The 21,407-nt window shown below is 37.4% G+C and overlaps 2 protein-coding genes across 3 annotated transcripts; both read right to left on the reverse strand.

Moving 5' to 3' along the window:
* Positions 1–111: 111 nt before the first annotated feature.
* Positions 112–4,863, reverse strand: LOC113740672 (sucrose synthase 7-like). The gene is made up of 15 exons (XM_072047443.1): positions 4,535–4,863; positions 4,266–4,398; positions 3,974–4,128; positions 3,664–3,856; positions 3,439–3,557; positions 3,138–3,354; positions 2,921–3,016; positions 2,661–2,834; positions 2,446–2,562; positions 2,181–2,347; positions 1,850–2,074; positions 1,204–1,770; positions 965–1,103; positions 743–888; positions 112–391 (listed from the first exon to the last, which is right to left on the reverse strand). The coding sequence occupies exons 1-15, from the start codon at positions 4,612–4,614 to the stop codon at positions 199–201; spliced, it is 2,721 nt and encodes a 906-aa protein (XP_071903544.1). The 5' UTR covers positions 4,615–4,863; the 3' UTR covers positions 112–198.
* A 2,777-nt stretch (positions 4,864–7,640) lies between these two features.
* On the reverse strand, positions 7,641–16,228 carry LOC140005986 (protein argonaute 1-like). Of its 2 annotated transcripts, none has more exons than XM_072047445.1 (22): positions 16,052–16,228; positions 14,259–14,953; positions 13,939–14,153; positions 13,689–13,838; positions 13,444–13,577; positions 13,104–13,213; positions 12,038–12,144; positions 11,452–11,590; positions 11,252–11,368; positions 10,986–11,093; positions 10,808–10,879; positions 10,158–10,280; positions 9,903–10,068; positions 9,542–9,801; positions 9,270–9,412; positions 9,061–9,123; positions 8,921–8,984; positions 8,695–8,830; positions 8,527–8,600; positions 8,337–8,431; positions 8,222–8,253; positions 7,641–8,141 (listed from the first exon to the last, which is right to left on the reverse strand). In XM_072047445.1, the coding sequence occupies exons 2-22, from the start codon at positions 14,943–14,945 to the stop codon at positions 7,918–7,920; spliced, it is 3,219 nt and encodes a 1,072-aa protein (XP_071903546.1). In that variant the 5' UTR covers positions 14,946–14,953; positions 16,052–16,228; the 3' UTR covers positions 7,641–7,917. The 2 variants fall into 2 exon arrangements, with proteins under 2 accessions (XP_071903546.1, XP_071903545.1); XM_072047444.1 differs by having other exon boundaries at positions 7,827–8,141; positions 8,334–8,431.
* Between the last annotated feature and the right edge of the window lie 5,179 nt (positions 16,229–21,407).

Below are 21,407 nucleotides of genomic sequence, written 5' to 3' on the forward strand. Positions count from 1 at the left end.
TGTCATACATACGATATGCAAGATTACACATGCATAACTCCAATAAACACCAAGAAAGGAATTTTGTGGGAAGAGACTATCATAAAATAGTTTTAAAAAAAAACACAGAAAGAAGGGAAATCAAATACTATTGTTGGCATTGAATATGATTGATTAGTTTATTTAGTTTACAATTGAAGACGGAATTGTGACACCAAATCATGGATTTTGCGAAGAAGATGCACCATCATTTAATCCACCATACAACTTTATCAAGGCATAAAGTAAGATAGAAGTAGAGATGCATAAGCACAGCCAACTGCAGTAGGGAAATGATGCAGGTTCAGTTCTTGTAATACTTTCATCAAGCTGCTTCTGCCGCTCTTTATCTTTTTCAGCCTCCTCAACTATGCTGTTACAAGTTTAAGCAAAACACAACTATGATAATAGGTCCCTTTGGCTAAAGAATAAAAGACAGTAATGGTTGTCAAATTATCATCTCATTAACTTGTTACACACAGAAAGCAATTTTCTATCCATCCAATCTAACACTTCATCTTCTATTGTGAGCTGAATTGTTTTTATATTTATTTTTTTTCCCATTTTTGAAATGCTTCAAGTGTAGAGGTGCAAAGTGTTACGATTCTATTAATTTGAATGTGTAACGTGGAGTAGCCATCGTGTTTTGTGCATAGTTTTTAGTCTTTCAGGGTGTTTCAAATTACAAGGAATGTAGTAAAAGAGAGGGATGAGTTTAACATGCCTTGGTTCTGGAAGGACTTCTTTTAGTGCTTCTGGTGCTGATTCTGGTTGTTTGGGAGCTGCTTCTTCTTTTGGTTGTTCGGGCTGTGCAGTTTCTGTCGGTGGAATTTGTTGGCTTTCTTCACTTTTGATGGCCATGTCCTGAGCCTAGTATAATATACATAAATAAGTCATCTGTAGCTATATTTTCACTGAGCAAATGGTATTAGTGCAGACAGCTTACCATCTTCTTGAACTGCAGATTGTAGAACAGATCAATGTATCTAAGCTTAGCATTCTTTTGTTCCTTCTTGAATTGCCTCCAGAAGCCATAGGTGGATCCTATATTTAGGACTTTCTTTGCATAGATATTCCATGTATAGCTGGAACAATTAAAACAAAAGATTCGATGGATAAGAAAGTAGTACTAATAACACGAGTCATGGAATATTCTTCAGATATTAAAGGTTCATCTAATTGTACCATTCATATATGCGCCTGAGGCCCTCTTCAGACGTTCTGTTCCAGTGTCCAGATTGTTTCCTACACTTTGCAAAGAAATCAGCAATCTTGTTGCTTGTCTCATCACCATTGTAAGGATCAATGTGAAAGCCTGAGACTCCATCCACAATTATTTCAGCCGGTCCTCCTTGAATGGTGGCAAAAGTAGGTAATCCACAATTCATGGCCTCAATTACTGTCAATCCAAAGGCTTCATACAATGCAGGCTGAACAAAAGCTCCCTTTGTGTCAGCAATGCATCGGTAAAGTTCACCATTCCTGTTTCTATCAGTCTGAGCTGCAATCCATCTCATTTGATCCTTGAGTTGGTATTTCTCAATTAAAGTATGCATCTTCTTAATTTCTTCCATTTCTTCCCTATCTTTAGACTTGGAAGGATCGAAACATCCCCCAACAATAACGAGGTTTACCAAATCTCGGAGCCTCTTGTTCTTTCCATACCATTCTGTCAGTCCTGTAATATTCTTCACTATGTCGATTCTTGACATTGAAAAGATTATTGGTTTCTTCCGGTCTGCAAGAACTCCACTGTTCCAGGAGCAGTTCAGCTTTAGTGCCAAAATTAGGTAGAACTGACTTATTTTGCAGATACAGGGAAAAGACTTACATATGCTCAGCGTTGTTGTCTTTACTGTACAGTAGCTCCTCGATGGCGGGATGAAACGAGGTGAATCGCTTCTTTTTCTCAGAAAAGGGGAAGTAGACAGATTGATCAGCTCCAGGAGCAGCAATGTTGAATTTTGGGTCAAAGACATCGATGCCTGAAACAACTCGATACAGCCCAGGCATTGTGAATGCCGTATGGCTTTCATATTGTCCAGGCCTGGTTTTACTGGATTATGAAAGAACAAGAAAAGGTTAGTTCTGGCCATCTTTACTTTGAGCCCCTCGTGACCTATTGTGTCTCCAGGAACGTAAATGGTATTTAACAGACTAACCTTCCAGCAATCTCTTGAAATGTGCTGGTAACTACAAAATCGGCAGCATTCATTGCTATTAAATCAGCAGTGAATTGGCAAGAAAAATGGTGCTTTTGATCAAATTCCTTCCATTTGATATCAGAATCTTCATATTTGGTTTTCTCAAGTGCATGAGCAATTGTTCCCTAATTGAAACTTTTCCATGTTAGATGTTCCACAATTTTCTGACAAACACAATGTCACAAATCCGGAAGTATATAAATGATTAATCAAAATGGCCAACCAGAGTTACTCCAAGCTCTCTGGCCATTAGAGATGCGACTAAGTTTCCATCTGTGTAGTTCCCAATGATAAGGTCTGGTTTACCTTCCAGTAGTTCTAGGACCTTTTCAGCAGCATCCTAAAAACAAGGCAGAGAAGCGATAGAAAGTAATAAACAACTGATAAAAAAAAAATGATCAAGAATATGTCCCAAATGAATGCAGATTAATCACTTGCCTGGGCAAATCTCTCCAAATGCGGATATATATCAAATCGTGAAATCCACTGGCGGAGAACCCCTTTCTCAGTTTGAAAAGGGACACGAACAATCTGGGAGTGTTTGGCGTTAATGATAGGCTCAATCTCCTGATTACACTTTGTGCCTTGTGCGTCTGGTATGAGACGAGTGACCTGCCCACATGCGAGAAGTTGAAAATTTAGCAGTCTTGTAGTTGTAGCCACCCACAAATATCAGCCTGAATTGCGCCCATGCTTACCACTAGAATTCGAGGCCTCACATTCAAGCCTTGTTGCTTGATTCTTGAAAGTAATTCTTCCTCTAGAGCTTTTACTTGGTCCAGAATGTAGACTACCTTTTCAATGTAACAGATAAGTACAAAATTACTCTTCATTTTGCATTATCAAAACCAATACCTAGTTACTGATGCTATTGGGAGCAATGAGTTGGAGAAAAATGTTGATACAAATATGCACCTGGCCTCCAGTATCGGGCAAACCTAGGACATCTGATTGGCCAAAGTACCCATGAATGGAGAAGATTACAACGTTGAAAATAACTGGAAGCCTGCTGAAAAGTGATTCCACGTTTAGGGGGTCTGGAGCCTGAAGTATCTCAGAAAGCATCCTCATTGTTTCCTTAACTCTTTCTGCAGTATCCCCCCAACCTTTCTCAAAACCAAACTCTTTAAGCCTGGATCATCCAAGTAATCAAATAACATTCAGATCCTAAAAGCGGGAATATTATCATAACTGTATTAAAAGCAGCAAAGTCTACCTCTGCTCGAAGTTTTGATAAGGTGTGTCTTTTGCCATGGAAGAGAGAAAAACTTCAGCAACAATCAGTGCTGTTCGAAGCTTTGTCACCGTGTTCAGGGTGTCATTGATCATCAGATTCTGCAATTTTGAGAAGTTAAAAGTAGAATGTTATAGTCAGCTTTAAATGCACTATTTCAGGAAGAGTTGGCATTGACAATTGCGTAAACTTTTTCTAATTGCCAACCTCTCCTTGGTGATTAAGAGTTAGCAAGTATTCGACCAATGGTTTAGCACTCTCAGGATCACCAATGAACTTTGAAGCCATGAACTTTGAGATGTAGCTAATTCCCTTGCCAACTGAAGAAGTGAGTGCCAGACGTGGAATACCAAAGTCAAATGCTCTAAAATCTAGTTCCAGAGCATTTTCATCCTTTGACCTGTAGATGAAGATATTACCATGTCACGAACTTCAAAAACTGATTTCATAATGAGTTATATTCTCAAAATTGCAATACTAACTCATCAGTGTCATTTCTCTGCAATGTCCTGCTTACCAGTTTTCATCGTAGATCATTTCTTTTAGTCTCAGGTATTCGGTTGCAGTAATATTATTAGCTGATAGATCCTCGGCATTCACCTTAACATAGTCGAAGCATCCAGAACCGTATCTCACTGCAAAAGCAACATAAGGCGGTACAACAGCCGCTTCCTGCAAATTTAACCAGAAAATTAGTTAGATCAGCAATGCCTAATCTGCTTTTTAATCATTACGATTGCTTGTTGTGGAGCTTTTGGCAGGGAGCTGATCAGCTGACAGTCAAGTCGAAAAGATAAATTTCCTTTTACCTGTGTGGAACTCAGGATTTCACCGAGTGATACCTCCAAAACCTTGGCTCTGTCAGCCCTGTCCACGATTACACTCTCCATCTCTTCCATCAAATGCTGGTGTTTCATCAGCCTCGGTCCCATGCTAGTAAACCTTCACAAATCACAATACGTTTTATTTGCATTTTTTCCAAATTCAAGTGCCAAACACCGAAAGAAGTTAGAACTCTGCATGGTAAAGATTTGCAACCAAATAAAGAAAATCGCAATGATGAAGACTTGATTATCACCTGGCAAAGCATCTCTTCATATGGTACCGACTCTGCCTTAATGCATCAGGCATGAGACCATCTACCACTGCAAAAGCCATTGATTGGGAAACTATCGACGAAATGGTTTTTATTTGCTTCTTTTTTCAATGGTTCAAAGATGAGAACTAGTAGGATTTTGTTGCCTGTCTCTTTCGCATATCCATCAGGAAAACACCATGCATATTTATATATGGGGTTTGGAGGGAAAGCCTTGCGCGTGGAAATGAAGTTTTTGGCAAGGATTTAGATCGCATGAGGAAGAGAAAGAACATTCCTTGGGCCTAACCGTGGGAAATAAAAATGATAAGCCAAGAAAAGAATTCATCTCTCCAGTGAGAAAAACTAAGCTTTTGTCTTTCCCCCAACGTGAAATAGTAGAGGAAAAGCGGTGAACAATTCGGCATTTATTCTTTTCTTCAGTGGTCTCCGTGCTGCAAGCTTGACTGAAAAAACCTCTTGCTTTCATTGGTAAAACACTTTTATAACTTATTTGCAATCAATCAATAATGATTCTCTCCATGCACACACAAATCTTTCTTTACTTGTGAATTCAATTATTATTCGTCAATTCTCGCGTGCACTACTCAATTCTTACTTCTTCCCCGCTAAAAAAGAATCTTTCTTTTCCTCGAATCTCACCCTTTCCCCGCTAGAATGTTTTTGAGAAAAAAAAAAAAAAAAAAAAAACCATGTTAAGTAACTTGTCCTTTTCTGATGTAATTTTTGAACTATAGTATGAGTACCTGCATTTTTTTTTTTCTTCAAAATGAGAGTCTAGTAAGGTACATATGAATCTGATATTTGCTGAAAAAGAACTTTTCATTAGATTAGTTTTGCGTCTGTCTGTTATAGTAGCATTTTTATGGGTAATCTTTTCAAGATATTTATCAAACATTTGTCCGTTAACTCTCTGAACCATATATTGACAAGTTATACCACAGTAAAATAGGATGCTTTTCTAAGACCTTTTTCTAAAGGGTTAATTACATCTACCTCCCTCTTGATTTGGCCAAACTACTAGTGGACCCCTTGAATTTTAAAAAATAACAGTAATCCCCTTACACTTCAAAATTTTTTAACAAAATTTTTTTATCAACTCTCAATGTTGCCCCTCCAAATCTTTAATCGCCTTACTTCAATTTGCTATTTAGGTTGGAGAGTATCCAAGAAAGTAACAAAAGCCCATCTAGTAAAAAATTAAAAATTTTAAAAAAAAATCAAATTATCAAAACAAAGGACAACCTTGGATGAATCCCAATAACCCATTCCATCACAAACTCCATTAAAATAACTCTTGGATGAATCCCCAACCGTCTCCTGTGACTATCATGTTTCCTTCTTCTTCATTACCCACAAGCCTTGCATCTTCCAATTTTTATTTGATGGGTTTGGATATATCATTTATACATGCCTATGCCAGTGAATTGCAAAATCCAATAGATGTTGTTTGCCATTGGCAGATGCAAGCAAACTAGTGAAGTCAGAAATCCCCAACAATTTGGAAGAACCAAAGCCTATCCTTGCATCATAAATCGCTAAGCAGATGCATCTATCTATTTCTATGGCTTATACTCTTCTTATTAGAAAATTGATTGTGGTTATTGGAGGTGCTTTTGAGTTGGGTATTGATATTGAGTTACAGAAAAAGCAGATGCATCTATTTCAAGGCTTTTGTTTGCATTGTTGATAAAATTAAAAAGAGATTTTAGGGTTGAGGAGTTAGGAGGGTTGAGATGGTGGTGAGTTTTGGTCATGTGGCTAGAAAGCAACACAGTTTGATTTTCTTTCCATTTTGTATTGCAATTTTTTTCATTTTAAGATTTTTTTTCCCCCTCTTTCTTGGCTATATTATTTTATGGTTAAACGATTTTCATATTCACCTAGGATAGGTTAATTTTGTCCATATAAGAGGGAGGGCTGATTTCTCAGAATATTGCCTAAAAAAATCCAGTTAACACCTTTTAGCATTTGTCAAGTCAGTGAGGTTTTGCTGTCATTTTCTAAAGCTCAAGGGGTCCACTGGTCATTGAGCAAAACTACAAGGGAGACAGATATCAAGAGCAGCGGGGTTAATTGTTATTTTCTAAAAGTCAAGGGACCTACTGATTATTGGGCAATACTACAAAGGCGATAGATATAAATCACACTTTTTCGAATTTTCCTTTTTTAAACAGGGAAAGAGAGAGAGAGAGAGATTAAAGAGGCAACGAGAAAAGGAGGACTTAATCCCAAAACCTTTAACCATTCATTAGACTAAAACATCCTCAATTCTTTACTTACTCTCGGAGCAAAAAGATTATAAAGCAGATGGAAAAGAGCACCGCATACTTCACTGAAAAGAAAAGATGAAATCGCCCCAGCAGTCAAAACCTCAAACCACATCGCTAGATAGAGCCTAGAGGATTCTAACCCTTCTCGTAGCAGTCTGCAACCTCTAGAGCCTAGAGGATATTGCCATCCTCTCAAGTTCGGCTGAAAAATTGTACGTCCTAGGCATTAGGACATCTGCTTTAGCAGGGGACCAAAGATTTCCACAATAACTCATTTTTAGGAGAAGTCAAGGCGCTGCTACATCAAGCAACAAACACGCGTGATTCAAACATCCTACCATGGACAACTCATCATCAACAGACCAAGAGCCAAAAACCTTGCAGGTAAAGATGCAGCAGTTCCAAGACTGGTAGATTTAGAAGCATGATTTGAGAGGGTACTTCTATGTCTATGAAGCATAGCAAAGCCCACATACTTGAACCACAAAGAGCATAATTTTTTTTTTTTCCTGTATAAGCCTACTCTATCCTAATCTCCTATCCTAATCTACAAGGAGGGGAGCCTAAGGAAGCTTGTGTACCAAGGACTAGTAGGTATGCAAACCTAACTAGACTAAGGGAGTGTTATAACACCTCCCTTGGATTTTTTTGCAGGTGGGATTTGAACTCCCCACCTACTTCAGGCTACAAAGAACAATGAATATGCTAACAAAAAACAATTAATGCAACCCTTTCCAACTTCAGGCTACAAATGCAAAACAACAGAGCTGACGAATGAATCACTAAAATTGAAGCCCATGTCTAAATACACGACCTACCAAACAGTTCCAAGGCAGCATGATATTAAGCAATCACCAGCAAACATAACACAAACAAGATTCGGTTGCACAACCCAGAAAACACGAAAACAAATACAAACTTAAACTCAACACACTGAGCAGTCAACCAAAAAAGTTTGGTTGAGATCTAATGTCACGTTGAGCTATAGTCAGCCACGAAAGTTTGGCCGAGATCTAATGTTTCTCAGTACGTTACTAGCAAAACAAACCACTGTTCGACATAAAGCAGCAACTTCCAAAGAATGTGGCTGGCTTAACAATAAAACATAACCCTCTTCACGTTGTCCTTTAGGGCAGGAAGAGGCCGAACATTGACATTTGAACCCGGTGCACGCGTGCTCCTTGCACCACCCCCAGGACCAACACCACCGCGACTAGCAGCAGCACTACTTGTTACTGAACCACTATCAGATGTCTCTGGCTCCATGTAGAATCGCGCACGAAAAGCAGCCAAATGGGCATAATAGGCGGGTGGCACTGCACAAAGGAAGAGTGAGCATCAGCATCGCCCCTCTCAACATACTTATTCAACTTGGAAGAAACAGAAAAAATCTTACCAATGGAAACAGAACGAGTGCATCTTGCATAACTGCAACAGAAATGAAGAACAATTAGCTTAACCATCTAGAGGAACTAGGCAAAACATTACAAAGAGCAGAGTGATCCAACTACGTATAGCAGAGATCGTTTGTAAGAGATTGTAGGTGATCAGCTGAAAAGTTGTTCTCATCCCACAAGACATGATAATGTGCTGGTCGGCTGGTACCCTGTTAACAAGAATTCTCCATGACCATTCAATATTCATCATTATATATAAAGCAGTTAATTTGTCTTCAACAGGAGAAAGCAAGATATGTCGTACCTGTATTCCAGCATGGCTGCAAAGGTAGAAATCAAATTCCGTTGGATGGCAGATCTTTGAATCTACAACAGTACCTGAGATTTCCCACAAGGGAGAAAATTTAAACATCAGTTTGTACCACTATCAAAAAAATTTTTGAGCAGTGTCATACGAAAAAAGATTACGCACCAGGCAGAATATTTCCACTTCGGTCAACTGCATTCCGGTCATGATGGTTATTGGCAAACAATCTTGTATGGTGACGTTTCTGAACAACAACAAAAGTAACTGGGGGCTGATAGTTTGGTTCCAAAGAAGCACATGCCTGTAACAAACACAAGAAAACAGTAACTAAGATGCGACATATTCCATCTTAGCTGAGAGATAGAAGGCAATCAGCGAGAGAGGCTTTTACCCTGCGTATTGCATCAAGTTCATAGAGTAATACTTGATAGAACTGCCCCTCACTGACACCATCTCTGCAAAAGGAGTACGACAAATCAGGCATAACAAGTGAATGGAAAAAACACAGGGATTGCAGCGCATCCACAATACCTATAAAAAATAATCCTCTGCGGTTTCTGTCCAGTTGCTTTACGGAAAGATATGAGGAGTTCCCTGTCAACACAAGTATAGTCGTCAGCTTGTAGACCAGAAAATGTGAAAAGTAATTGAGAACCTTCAAACAAAAAAGAACCAAGAGCGCGCAGAAGAAGACAGTCAAGGAAGTGAAATAGGAAGCGGCTGGAGGAGAGAAATCATACTTGATCATGCCACCTGTCACAGTTCCCCTGCCAGGATCTTGCCAAGCTTTAAACAGATCTTGAATCAGCTCTTGACGATGTGCTTGAGCACTAACCAAACCAGCATATTTGGTAACTTCAGGCCAATCCTGAGATGCAACCACCTAGACTCGAACACAAACAACAGTCAATCATGGCACAATGAATCCCAACAGTTGCAGAGAGAGAGAGAGAGAGGGGGGAAGAGGGAGAGAGGTGCAACGAAAGCTGAAGCAGGATGAAGAGTGTCATACAGCTGCAATGGATGGGCTCGAATCCTCGCCAGGGTGGGGATGTGTAACGTCAGCGCCAAAAATTATAGTAGGTCTGTCACTGACTAGGGGTATACGACGAGAAAGAGCATCAACAAGCACTGTGTTTCTTCCTCCAACCTTCACATTGATCTTCAATGCAACATTGGCAAGATATTGTTTGCTCAGCCTGAAGACGTGCTTTGTCAGACAACACTGGGAGACAATTCCAAGATCTGTCTCACAAATCCGTTTCAAATCACCTGTTAAAAGGTCCAAAAAAAAAAAAGCACCAATTAGATGAGAAATAAATCATACGTAATATATCTGGAACACAGAAGACGATTTGTAACAAGTGCTTCACCATAAAGAGAGCCATTATTGTCGGGCAAAATAACAATCAGCAAGTCCAGTTCCTTCTTTGGAGGTGGAAGGTTAGTCAAGGCTTCATGGAATCTAGCTTTTAAGGCTCTTTCAACTTGATCAGGACGAACATACATTGGGGCCAAAACAGGATGAGGATTAAAGTTCTGCACAAATGAACAAACAAGTTCCATTTGTTAATATGGAAGTTTAAGATCTCAATCAGAGTGAAAGAACATCTCAAAACTGTACATACCATTCCAGAGGTTATACACATCTGGGCCAGCTCATGACAAAAGTCACGAACTGCTACATCTTTCACATTGCGAGAGAAATTTACACAAATCCAGTTATTTACTGTTCCTCCATTAACCATTTTCTGCAAGACGTCAATGGTATTATAAGTACTCAGCATCCTAATTACTTTCATTAGAAGCAAGAACTCAAAAAGATAAAAATGGATAATATGCCAACTACAAAGACTACAACAAATCCTTCCACACGAGCATCACAAACTTTTGTTTCTAATAGACAACTACTTCCAACATTTTACATGTAACATACTCCTCATACAATTGACAATAGTATGCTACGTTAATCAAAATGCACAATTCATAACCACCAGCAAATAGACATGTCCCAGATGGCTGATACTTTTTAGCAACCATGTAGAATTAGCTTCACCTTCTTTTTCCCTTTACATAAGACTCTGAACAAGTGGACCAAAGGGTGGATTAGCACAAACACAAGGACTAGCATGATAACTTGCATCAATACAAAAAGAAAATTTTCAGAGTTTATCATCACATCCTCCATTTTTGAGTCTTATTGGCAACCAGAAAAGAATCACTGTACAAGATTAACCCAATACACGTTAACATAACAGCTCTACTTGATGGAAATAACCTTGTTCATCATGTTCCATTGCCCGACTTGTGGCAGACAGTCCTTCTCCCGACCAGAATCGTGGTACTTGAGCTAGAAATTAGAAGTGCAGGGGAAAAAAAGATTAAACCAACAAGGTACCATACTGCGTAAACATTCAAGACCGCAATAGGCTGGAAAGTATATATGATATCCTTACCCGAGGAGCAGGTAAAATGCGGGCTTCAACTTGAGCCAGCTTCTCACTAATCCTGATACCGAACTCTTTAGCATATGGGTCATCAGCATAGGCATTATGACGTACAGTCTGAAAGGGAAATACGCAAGATATTTGAAGCACTTCCAAAGGTCCAAAAAGTTATCCAAAAAGACAATTTAAATGAAAATACAAAATTATAGCCAAATATCTTTTGACCACAAAAAATGAAGTACTTGCTGATGGAGACAATTTATTCTAAACCTTACCTGAAGAATATCACGTTCCCTCTCCTGAGGACGCTGGCAGGTCACTTTCAAAAGAGCAGTTATCTGTCTCTCATTCAACCTCTTGGAATACCTCTGGCCCTCAACAATCTTACAGACCTAAAACATAAAACATTATGTAAAAACAAGAGTCATAAACTTCAGAGAGAAATAGAACATTCGCATGTAAAAATGAAGTCAACCTCCATTGGCAAGTAATTTGGCCTTTGCTGATTTCCAACTTGTAAACAAGGCAATTGCGTATGATGAATCACAAACCCATATGTCTCATGGAAGTACTCAACAACAGATTTCATTGTACCCCTCTCGTCGACAGGAAAACTAGCAAAAATCAAAAAAAATAATTACCAGAAGCACATCAACAACTTTATATCAAGTTAACTAAGCATTCCAAATAGCCAGCCAGATCCTTGCCATCTACAATTTTAAGAGCAAGAACCCAAAATTTGAGGTGAAGGAACACACACTAAGCTGTACATGCACATAGGGAAAAAATTGTTTTATCTTTAATGCCAATTTACATGATTCTGTTGTGCAAAATGTAACTTCATTCCATTTCATTAATTAAATTGAAGTATCGATGTTAATGCAGCACTCTTTTGTCTTTTTATTCTGCATTTTGAGTTACTGTAGATCTTGGCTACTTTCTTTAGTGTAGAGAGTGAACCATCAAGAATATGCAGGACCAAAAATGTACTCTCCCAAATCCCGCTTTCAAGCCATGCAGGATAACCAACATATTGATTGATGAGAACAGGCAATTCTTACGACAGCTCGCGTGTTGCTTGTGATGTAAGACCAGAGATACGATATTTTCTGCGCATGTTTCCACGATGTGTAACCTCCACCCTCACTCCCCTCAGTGCTTTCTTAATCTGCATAATTGTCCAAACATCAGTACAAACACTGGTCAAAGACGCACATACAGCAACACATTCCCAAATCAAGACTTCTCCATCTGACTACTGAGTACCACTTCCACAGAAATAATAATAATTGCCTAAGACATTATACATAGGGGTCAGACAGGTCTGACACACCAGGACACAAAATAGGTCTTGAGATGCACAGCATGGATCAACGATATTGCAGTCTTTGAGACTTTTTTGTGCCAAAAACAGTATTTCACAAATTCAGAATGCTTCAAAATTAACTCTCAATAAAAGTCAAGAAAATAAGTTCACACACCACAAAAGAAGAAGTTACAGAAACAGTGACAATTTTTCAATGTTTTAAACTCAGTAATGTTGCTTAAAAACATCTAGTATTTCAAATATTCTTTTAAAAATAATAATAACAAAACATTTCCCAAATACGACATTCTAATGAATCAGCTTCATAAATTTCTTTTTCCATTTCCAAAAGGTAATCGCATCCAAAAGAATTTCACTATAGTACCAGTAGTATCTTATTTTTATTTTATCGAATGCTATAACATACAATCTTCAAAACCACGAGCATAATCCTAGTAATCTTAAATGGTCCAAATATTTTTATCTCTAATCTTAGTGTAAATATGAGGTGAAATACTCATAAAATACCTGTTTTGAATACCAATTTTCAGGGGTAAAAAAAAAGACAGATTGTGACCACCATACCATTAGCCATCCTTCAAAGGTTAATAACAGAGACGAAAAACCTGTAATCTATGAGAACACAAACACGAGACAAGCTGTATGTAACATAACAGCTTTTTTGCTTCATAACAAGAATCCCACATTAAAAAGGTAGCAGATACGATAAAGATGAGAACAGCATTAAGCTGAACGTTCAACAAATTTGAGGCCCAGGGTTAAAAAATATGGATGGAAGCCACAAAAAAGAAAAATCTTACCTTCACACGATCAGCATCAGACAAAGGTCTTGATGATACATCCCTGGCAAGAAGCTGAGTCACAAATTCGATAACGGGAAGTGGCTCGATGAAAGCCGTGGATGACATATCTGCTCCACAAACCACAACAATTACAATTGGGGAATAAACAGACAATTAATCACTATGATGGTCAAAATAATCATCACAAAGAAACTGACTCCAAACAGAAAAGTGACAGCTTTTAACAAGTCAATGATCTACATCCATATAATAAGACAGTAGAAACCTTCCGACCAATATTGGGAGACCAAATTATATACAACAAAAACTACAAGAGCAATATGGAAGTATTTCTCACCAATATTTAGTGATAACCCCATCTGAGTAGGCCGAATGCTTTGATAAAAACCACGCCAACTTTCCAGACCTTCACCTAAAGGCTGCCTTCTTCCTAAATCAGGGGAATAAAAAGAGCGGCCCACAGGAGTATACCTTTGAAAAAAAAAATCAGAACAGAAATTAGCAAATACCTAAATGACAGCAGATTGATAAGATGATTAGAACTGCAAGAATGGAGCCAAAAAAAAGGTATGGACTGCATACCGAGTTGTCGGTAATTCACGAAGAACAATGTCCAAAACTTGAAGAGCTTCTTGAGGGGCATCTGCTTGTCTTCCCTGCAGAAACATCCCTAAATGGTGCAAGTCTGCACGCGCTGCCAATTTGATTACAACTTTAAAATCCCTCTCTCTCCTGCATCCATGAAAAAGCATGTGATAATCAATGAAATTTCCATTAAAAAAGGATTATATAAGTACAGAGGGGAGTTCGAAACAAATAATATACAACTAACCTGCCAGCACCTCCTTGATTTCCTTCATCCTCATCAATCAGGGTAATCTTGAACTCTTTGGAAACAAAAGGGAGTGGCCCTGCAGTATACAAACTCTTTCTCCCATCATAGGCAGGAAGCCTTTTTCCAAGATGAGATTCCTTGTACAGTTTAACCAGCTGGTCCATGACAGCACGGTTAACACCTCGGGATGTGATCTCAGGATTGATGGATACCTAACACCCATGAAAATTAACTTCTCATTTTAAGATCAAACCAGCAGACAATTACAAAATATACACATATGAGAATTTAGATATAGCTAGCAAGAAAAAGCTCACATCATATTGGTGCAAATCTTTGTCTGGCAATTCAGCAAAGAAGTGATTTGCCTTGACAATACACTTTATGCCAGTGCTACCCTTCCCTGGGCGCTGAGGAAACTTCATTGACTTGCTTGAAGCAGGTTGAATTGCCTGGCTCACTTCAGGCTGGAGACTGAGTTGTTGGAACTGCTGCTCCACTGACGATGATGATGGCTCAGGTGCTCTGCTTGAAGAACTAGCTTCACCCTGTGATTCTACAGGTCTCCCATAAGGCATAGGCTGAGTGGTCACCCCAGACTGATAAGGAGCTGGGGTTGCTTGATGCAGCTCGGGAACTGGTGCCACAGAAGGCCCACCAGATGAAGGTATCCCACGGCCAACAGCACCACTTCGCTGGCGCTGGGCCGGTGCACCTCCTCGTTGGTACTGCTGAGTACCCCTGCCTTGCTGGTATTCAGGAGGCCCACCATGATATTGTTGAGGAGCCGTCCCACCTCGCGGTGCACCCCCTCCTCCACGGCCACCATATCCTCCACGCTGAGGTCCCCAGCCTCTCCCTCCACCTTGGAATCCACCTTGCTGCTGTGGCTGCTGCTGTTGAACTGGTTGGCTAGGTTGCCCACCACCACGGCCAGCCCCAGTTTCCTGGGAACTGGAACTCTGTCCCTCACTAGGAAGTTCCGTTCGCTTCTTCCTCACCATGGTAACAACTACAACAAAAGCGTCACAGCAAGTAAGCAAGCAACACAATCCATATCTTAACTACATACCAAAGATGCATTGACCAAAGAGTCAGACTATCACATGCTAATTCACATTAAAATAACCAACAAATCCACCTAGACCGTATCAGCTAAAATCGATAACAAATTTCTGCAGTTACTTAAACCATCATTTTGACTAGGATAATCATGTAAATCACATCCAGATAACATGTCTACAGCCCAACTACAACTACAACAGCAAAATGTCCTATAAAAAGTACATCCACGTCTTGAATGCATGTAAAAACAGCCTTCAGGAAGGTAATCAACATAACAAAAATTAGAAAATAGACTATTAGCTGCGATTGTTCTCTCACATGAAAACAGTGATGTGAACTTGAAGCGAAGAAAGATTCTCCTACTAATTCATTAACTTCAATGAACAATTTCCACAAAACAAACATCCCTGTTCATTCACAGAAGTATGTCATATGTAAATTATCACGACGCATAGGGAAGCATTGGTATTACCCGAGAACAAAATACACGCATGACTGGCAGTAGTCTAGAACCCAAACCCAAAAAATCTGAAAAAAAATCATAATCAACCCCAAACCAGAAAAGAAAGAGGGAAGAAAAAGGGACGAAGCTTGACTAAACCCTCTCCAAAGGCAAAAAAAAAAAAAAAACTTACTAACAGAGCACACCCATTCACCGAAAGTATTCATCTAACAAACCCTAAGCCCAGAAAACAAGGGAAAAAACGAAAGTCAATTTCCAAAAATACAAAACATGAGGGAAAAGTTGAGTAAAATCAATTTTCCAAGTTAACCACAAAAAAGCCAGTAGTTTTTTCAGATTAGATCATCAAAAAATTCTAGAAAAAAACCCAAAAATGCCAACTGCAGTCAAGTGAAGAGTAAAAACTCAGATCCAAACAATATCATTAGTTAAATCACTAAGATCTCACTAAAACTCACTCGAAAACCCAAAATAGAAATCACGTTACACCACAAAAATCCCAAAATCCACTAAATTACCTAGATTCCAAAGCACTCAAACCCCAGCAAAAACCCAGTAATTTTTACCCATTTTTTTTTTTACCTTAAAACCGCTGATAAAAACCCGCCTTTTTCCTCTCCTCTTCTTCCTACTTCACCACAGCCTTCTCCGCCAGTAGCAGAGCGGAAGATCTTCGCTATTTGGCTACTCTCTCCGACTGCAATGGTACCTCCTCGCCTTTTAGAGAGAGAAGAAGAAGAAAAGATGATAGTGGAGACCGTCTATGATGAGTCAGACGTACCCCTCTATTTATTTACCCCCGAAAACACACACACACAGTAAAAAGTTTGGGAGTTGAGGATGGAAAAGAAAAGAAGAGAAAGGTTAGGTTGAAAAGAAAGGAAAAGAAAAAAAAAAGATTTTAATGTTGTTTTGAAATTTACGAAAAAAGAGAAAATAATTTTGGACATATTAATCAATAAAATTTTCATTAAATAACTTTTTAAGGATAAAACGGATAATTTACAAATTTTTTGTGGTTTTCTTCAGCTTTTCTTTGCTTTTTGCCCGATTTGGAATGAAAATTTTTTTTTAATGGTAACTCCTTCCAAGTTAATTTAATTCTTTTCTTTTTTATTTCATTAAAACTCCCAAATGTTGAAAATACCTAACTTTTCTTCCCTTCTTTTCTTTTCGGCTCAAATCTTATCTCACAAACTAGCTTATGGTTGGATTAGTTACGAAAATACCAAGGCAATCCCACTCCCTCTTCTGCACTTTATAGCAGTGTCTTCAATTATTCTTTTTTTGGTTAATTTAATTGGAGAAATAAAACTCAAAATCCAAACCCTAAAAGTAAATTTTTTAGACATCTATATTTGATTGGTCATGTTTAGGGACTCATAAATATTATTTTCTTCAATTTCTTTCTATTAAATATAGATCTTATGTTTGGAAAAACTCCCACTGCACATCTAACAATTATAATAGATTCAAAAGTATCCCTTAGATGTGTTCATTGAACTTTCTTTGAAGTCTGATTTGTGTATGAATCCCTCTCTCATTAACAATTTTTCTTATATTTTGCCGCAACAAAACTTAGTCCTTAAGTTTATTGAACTTTTTTTGAAGTTTTTTTTAAGGAACTTTCTTTGAAGTTCCATTTATGTACGAATCCCTGTTTTATTAACAATTTTTCTTATAGTTTACCACAACAAAACTTAGTCCTTAAGTTTATCGAACTTTATTCGAAGTTCGATTTGTGTATGAATCGATCTCTCTTATTAACAATTTTTCTTTTTATTTTGCCACAACAAAACTTAGTCCTTAAGTTTATTGAACTTTCTTCGAAGTTTGATTTGTGTATGAATCTCTCTCTCATTAATAAATTTTCTTATATTTTGCCACAACAAAACTTAGTCCTTAAGTTTTTTTTTTTAAGAAAAAAGTTTGGGTGGGTTCGACTCCTCACTATCTTTTGTGAGGAAATAATTCATTCTTACCAACAGAGTCAACTTGCGTTTGACACTTACTCCTTAAGTTACAACACCTATTTATAGTGATGAATTGTGTTTATTAAAGAAAAAACATTGATTTATTTTGGTTGTGCTAGTTGAGCCCTTGTTATAATTGGACTCCCAAATTCAAAATTATATTTTGAACATGTTCTATGTGAGCTAATCGTGTAGTAGATGCTAACATATGCTTGTTCGCTGTGTTTTGTGCAGAAGATTTTTTTTTTTGGAAAACTTTTTAGAATTGCTATTATTTGAAATTTTTGTGAAAAATGAACTATAATAATTTGATACATATGAAATAATAAGATTATTAAATAATGTGCCCACGAAAAATATAATTTTTTTTTAGAAAAAAATGATAATTCAAACAAGGCATTAGTATTCGGTTGCCAGCCGGCTTGAAGGAAAAAAACATGCAGACTCCAGAGTCTCCACCTTTTGGTATTGCTTTCGGTTGCTTTCCAGTTTTTGGGTTGTAGGGGCCTGGGCTTGGACAGTTGGACTCTAGCGCATGGGATTCTTTGAACGGGCTGACGTGGATATTCCTATGGCGTTGACTAGGTAAGTGATGACATGGCAGAACACGTGGCGAGGGCTTAGATGTTGACTGGTGGATATGCCGTGTAGGATGATGACATGGAGGGTAAACCGTACGCGTGGAGGCCCACTTAGAAGCGTGGGGTAGCAAACGAGGCCATGGGTCACATGATGATTGGCGGCCACGACCCATCTCGATTGCTGCAGATGAGAGAAAGCTTAGGCGCAGCAAGACATTAGCTTTCTCCACGCGCCCCAAACTATCGAGCTGGTACTACTCGCTCTTTCAGATCGACACGTGTAACAATTTCAGAAGGTCTCTTCGCTGTAAAGGAACAAAGATTGGTATATTTACGAGATTGCCATCACTGCATCGATCACGTTCCTACAGAAGAGAATGGCGATTGTGGGATACACTGATTGGCGAGAGAGTACGGATAGGGTCTCTACAGTGTTTTTTTTTTTGGTCACTTTATTTGTTCACATTTAAGTACTTTTTTTCAGAGATGGTACAATGTTTATTTTTTTAGTTTAATCAAAGTCATTAATTTATGCTCCTAGTATGTACTAGAGCGGCATATATTTTTTTTTCCGCAATTGGGCAAAAATAATTTTATCCTTCTACAATATCAATGACAACATATTAATTAATAATCAATCTGTCAAACAAGTGCCCTGTGACACTCGTTAAGATGGTGTTATATTTTTGAAATATAAGATTAATTTTGAAAAGTAAATAAATACAAGAGAAAGTATATAAAATTAAATAAATAAATTATATAAATACAAGGAAAAATACTAATTGTAGATATATGTCTATATATATATATATATATAATAGGTTAGGTGAATGTTAAATCTATTACCACGTGCTCTTACGACACTGGTTAGAAAAATCCATTAATAATATACTAGACACTTTAGTTGTCAAGAAACGTACGGAAAAGGTGAGACACGTCCTTGGACTGTGGAACCTATAGATTTACAAGTACTTTGAAATAAAAAATTGATAAATAAGCAACTAAAAAAGTTTTACTAGTAAAAGCACATATAATATGATTTATAATCCGCACAATTTTATGAAGTTTTATCAAATAATATGCTAATATGGAAATATATCTTCATCAAAGATCAGAAAAATGAAATAATAAACATTTATCTTTCTATAAATGCTAATATCTCATGAACAGTGTTTTTGGCTCTGTTTGGTTGATGTTTAATTGACCATAGCTCAAAATAGAATGCCTTAAAATGTTTTAAATACTCTACCAAGGTGGCATTTTTTTTCTACTTCACATGTACAAATAAGTAAAAATGTAACACGTCAATGGATTCACCAACCGGTAATATTTATGGATACAACAAAAATTTGGATAGACCTGAATTTGTAAATCGCGTAGTTCAATAAATGTCACATTTTCAATTTTTGAATCAGCGATATAGTGTGACAAAATTTGAATCACACGGTCTATATAAGCTGGGTGTTATTTGTGGATACACTGTATTATACTAGTATTATATTATATAGTACTAGTTTAATTTATTTTCATTTATAATCTACAACTTTCTTTATTCTGCTACACCCCAAGTAAACTTTTGGCCTTAGTGCATTAATATATCAAAGGAATGGCGCAATGACTAGTGGGTAGTGGGTGGTGACAACTCTCCCTCGCATGATTGCCCTTTTGGCTATAATTGTTAACACTATTAGTAGGGTCCCAGCTGGTGAAATGGGGACATGGCCAATCCAATTCTGATCTCTGAATATACACTACTGACCAAGTGACCAGCTTAATTAAAGGGCACGGAGAGAGAAGGTGCAATTTTGATTTGCACTTGGAATAGGGGAAAAAATCAGAAAAAGGAGTCAAGCCTTGGAATGAACAGAGACGGCATTAACTAAGCATCTTTCGATGATTTGTCTCCTTTCATTTTTCGTTTTTAGTGTCTGTATTTAAGGAAAAAGTCACAAGAACATGTTTAAGATTCTACACCATTTGTTAAACAACAAATGTTTTTTTTTTTGGTTTGTAACAATTAGCTCAGCAATGCTTTTGAAAACTTCCTGGTTTGTTGATATATAGTACTTGTTTGTCCGTTTCATTTTGTAGAATTCTTCGGTTCGTACCATTATTAAATGTCCTGTTTGAATTGCTATTTTTTTTACTTTTTTTATTAAAAAAAAGTACTGTAACAATTTAACGTGTGTGAGATAAAAATATAACTGAGAACATAAAAAGTATTAAAAATTTTTCATGAAAAAACTGCAATCTAAACTAGGCTCTACGAGCCTTCTTCCATTGTTTTAAATTCCTTCATCCTAATTGTAAACATTTACTCTTAGCATCGAAACTTTGTATAAAAGTATGAAGGTATGATATGGACTATGGATGTCTAGATTTCAGAATTTTCTTGTACTCGTATTTGGATTTAATTATTCCCTTAAATATAATTGGATGAAAGTCCCATAGACATCTTTTAATTTAAACGATGACATCGAGTCTTTACTTGGACCAATGATAGCTTAAACAAAGGAATCATTTGATAAGTGTACCACAATCGAATGCATGGATAGGTCATAGGTGTTTCAAATAAAAAAGGTATTCTTTTCGAGCACCATTGCTATTGTGTTTAATAAATTTGTTGCCACTTTTCATACAATATAAAATTTACTTTTATAATAATCACCTTTGTTCCTACTTACTACTTTTTAATGGTGAGAGTTGAATTATATATATATATATATATATATGGATTAATCTTTCATACACTGACAGTGTATACATTATCAGCGTTGGATGAATGACAACTATACAGAATTTGAATTTAAAATTTAATTTTTGCACATATGTCATGGATTTAATGGTGATAGTGTATGCACTGTCAGTGTCTATAAGATTTACTATATATATATATATCAAATTCAAGTTTCTTTCAAGTCCCAATTAATCAATTATGAATTTTGCATGTGAATCCATTAGTAAGAATTTCAGATATTCATTGACACGATGCTGTGGAGTTAACAAGAAGGTGTCAAGTTCAATATATTCTTTTCATGATTTCCAACAAACACAGTAGTGTCTCTCTTTTTGCTCCAAAAAACACACAATTGTTTTTCCCTTCTTGTTGTATGTGTGTGTTTGTTGGGGGGTGAAAGTGAAACACACAAAGATTGGAGGTAATGACAGATCACAGCTCAGTCAATTTTGGGTTCGTTGCATTTGTCTTCTTTTTTTTTTGTTTGAGAGGAAAGGCATTAGATATCATGAAATCCACCTTTCCTGATGGCAGGAAAAAGAAGTCCAAAAGTTACTAAAGATATGATGAACATATGCCAATGGTGGAAGATTACTACAGATGAAAGCAACCAAGCACTTGATTGCTGTCAATCAGTGGAATCCATG

This window comes from Coffea arabica, chromosome 4e (assembly GCF_036785885.1).
Source record: "Coffea arabica cultivar ET-39 chromosome 4e, Coffea Arabica ET-39 HiFi, whole genome shotgun sequence".
NCBI lineage: Eukaryota > Viridiplantae > Streptophyta > Magnoliopsida > Gentianales > Rubiaceae > Coffea > Coffea arabica.